The 3,141-nt window shown below is 35.9% G+C and overlaps 1 protein-coding gene across 1 annotated transcript; it reads right to left on the bottom strand.

Moving 5' to 3' along the window:
- Positions 1 to 2,028: 2,028 nt before the first annotated feature.
- Positions 2,029 to 2,811, bottom strand: LOC117621807. Its single transcript, XM_034352353.1, has one exon. It carries the CDS (start codon positions 2,809 to 2,811, stop codon positions 2,029 to 2,031), a length of 783 nt encoding a protein of 260 aa, XP_034208244.1.
- Between the last annotated feature and the right edge of the window lie 330 nt (positions 2,812 to 3,141).

Raw genomic sequence — 3,141 nt, 5'->3', positions numbered from 1 at the left:
AAACGGATGATTTATAGGTTCCCCTAGTTTTATAACATCACAAGGAGGTCCGAGTAATTTTCGGGGCATTTTTAGGATTTTCCTACTATTTATTACCTTTTTTCAAAGATTTTTGCACTAAAAAAGCCAAAATAATTGCAAGAGGACACCTGGCGCGATCTCAGCCCGTCACCTTTCACCACTTGCACAAGTGTACGTCAGTCAACATGGCCATATCCTCGCATTTTACCATAAATTATTATTTTATTACTTTTTCTTAGAAAATTCATAACTAAATACACAAAAATTAGAAAAATGATCTGAAAATTGCTACGAACTCATTGACACTCCATCTCCCTTGCTGAATTCTCCGATTCATTGTTACACATTTTAAAAAATTATTCCGAACATTAACGGGAGATGCTTGTTGAAGTAGGTTATTGAAGTTAAAGTTAACAAACATATATACTTAGGGTTAAGAGGAAAGTGAGTTATGTAAAATAATTTGGATTTTTTCATTACAAAACGGATGATTTATAGGTTCCCCTAGTTTTATAACGTCACAAGGAGGCCGGAGTAATTTTCGGGGCATTTTTAGGATTTTCCTTACCTTTTTTTCAAAGATTTTTGCACTAAAAAAGCCAAAATAATTGCAAGAGGACACCTAGCGTGATCTCAGCCCATCACCTTTCACCACTTGCACAAGTGTACGTCAGTCAACATGGCCACATCCTTGCCTTTTACCCTAAATTATTATTTTATTACTTTTTCTTAGAAAATTCATAACTAAATACACAAAAATTAGAAAAATGATCCGAAAATTGCTACGAACTCATTGACACTCAATCTCCCTTATTGAATTCCCCAATTCATGGTTACACATTTTAAAAAATAATTCCAAACATTAACGGGAGATGATTGTTGAAGTAGGTTATTGAAGTTAAAGTTAACAAACATAAATACTTAGGGTTAAGAGGAAAGTGAGTTATGTAAAACAATTTGGATTTTTTCATTGCGAGACGGATGATTTATAGGTTCTCCTAGTTTTATAACGTCACAAGGAGGCCGGAGTAATTTTCGGGGCATTTTTAGGATTTTCCTACTATTTATTACCTTTTTTCAAAGATTTTTGCACTAAAAAAGCCAAAATAATTGCAAGAGGACCCCTGGCGCGATCTCAGCCCGTCACCTTTCACCACTTGCACAAGTGTACGTCAGTCAACATGGCCACATCCTCCCATTTTACCCTAAATTATTATTTTATTACTTTTTCTTGGAAAATTCATAACTAAATACACAAAAATCCCAATAATGTTCCGAAAATTGCTACGAACTTATTGAGATTTCATCTTCCTACTAAATTCCCTGTTTCATGGTTATGCTACATTAGTATTTTATTATTATTTATCCTAAATTATTTTAATTATTATGATATTACTTTTTAGGCTGTCCATTTGTTAATTATATTTACTCCAACTTTTTTATTAATTTTTATTTTCCGTGCGAATAGGCCATTTCTGGTGCTAATCGGTTTCTCTCTTCTTCAATTTGTTAATTTTTTTATTTTTTAGGTTGAAGGGATGTTTTGAAAAATAAAATGGAAATATACAAGTCATCCATTCTACAACATCAGGAAAAAATTATTCAACGTCATTCATTGTTCAAGTTTTGCTTAAGAAACGTGTAACCAAATCATTTGGGATATGCTAAGTGGGAAAATGTCATTCCCAAGCACTGGTGAAAAGACACCTATTTACTCCATGCATGCCTTTTCGTTTACCAAATATTAAGATTGCAGTTGTGCAAAATATCTGTGTCAGTAAAATGTCATTCGTAGCCGTCTATGATGGCAGTAATCATTCCACTATATAATATATATATATATATATATTATACATTTATATATAAAACGGTTTATGACAGCACAAACACCAGACAAAATAGATTAAAACCCAACATTTAAACAACATTTGTACAACGTAGCCAGCCAACCTAGAACTGAAGAGAAGCAAGTCCACAATGCATAAAAACCGTAAAAACATACTACAACTAATTAAAAGGGTATGGATTCCCTCGCACAACATACTCACGCATCACCTTGAACCAAAAAATACTCTCACGGTGCCATTTGCATCGATTGCAACAAGTCCAAAAGGCAGGATTTATCTTTTCTTCACTAGGCCAGCCTTGAATAACAAAATACCATTCATTGTTGTTACAAGCGCTACAGTGATTGAACTTAATCTTCCCATAGTCAAACATATCTAGGATATGTCTTGCAACTATTGGTCGGCTTAATCTTCGTGTCAAAGCATCCCTGGTTCCTTTCATATCAATGTTGTTACGTTGATTCAAAGAACACAAGAATTCTAATGCATCCTCTTTTGACTGACCAATTCCGGACATGCCAAGTAGTCCAACTAGATATGCCGCTTCCATATGGCCTGCCGTGGCTGCAATGCGCATCCCATACAACGCTTCCACGTTACCGTGCCTGAAAAAAAGTTCGAATGCTTCTCTAAATATCGACTCAGGGTTATCGCAAGCCCTGCATTGTTGCAAGAAATGCTGGACCGCAGGATTGGCATGGTACCAGCTAGGATGGTCTGGGTACTTTGCCATTGAAATGGTGTTCCACACTTGTGGAGTGTTTGCCAAAGTATGGAACAATGGGCACACAGATGCCATACGGAAGAGATCTTCCGATGATTGGGTTGCCACGTATAACATCACTTTAAACCAAGCTAAATCCGGGATGAAGGCTTGGGGCATATCCAAATGGAGATGCTTCCTTCTCTTTCCTCCGAGTGTAGTGAAATGTTTTGAATTCATTGCAATGTTTTTGGAATGGAACGATTTGAGGAGTGGAAGAGGGGAGAAATGAGAATATATGGGGTTTTGGTTTTGTTTTAGCCTCTGTTTGTAGTGTTTTGAAAAGGTGTTTCCACTTGGGGTTTTTCCAAGTTGACCATTTTTAAAGAAACTGAACCCAACACCCTAAAACTCAAGACAAAAGAAGGGAAAACGTCATCAAAATGCAAAGAGAGTCAGACAGTCAAAAAGTCAATTAATAACCTATTTGCATAGCCATTTTTGGGATTTTCCCGCTATCAAATTCATTGATACAAATGTGATGGATTACTGACTAGTCACAGAAGGTCC

Source organism: Prunus dulcis, chromosome 3 (genome assembly GCF_902201215.1).
Source record: "Prunus dulcis chromosome 3, ALMONDv2, whole genome shotgun sequence".
Taxonomy (NCBI): domain Eukaryota; kingdom Viridiplantae; phylum Streptophyta; class Magnoliopsida; order Rosales; family Rosaceae; genus Prunus; species Prunus dulcis.
Note: the sequence above shows the minus strand (reverse complement) of the source record. Positions and strands in the feature narration are given on the sequence as shown.

Excerpts from the sequence above, each read along its gene's own strand:
- LOC117621807 (XM_034352353.1), bottom strand. The coding sequence starts at position 2,811 with ATGAATTCAAAACATTTCACTACACTCGGAGGAAAGAGAAGGAAGCAT.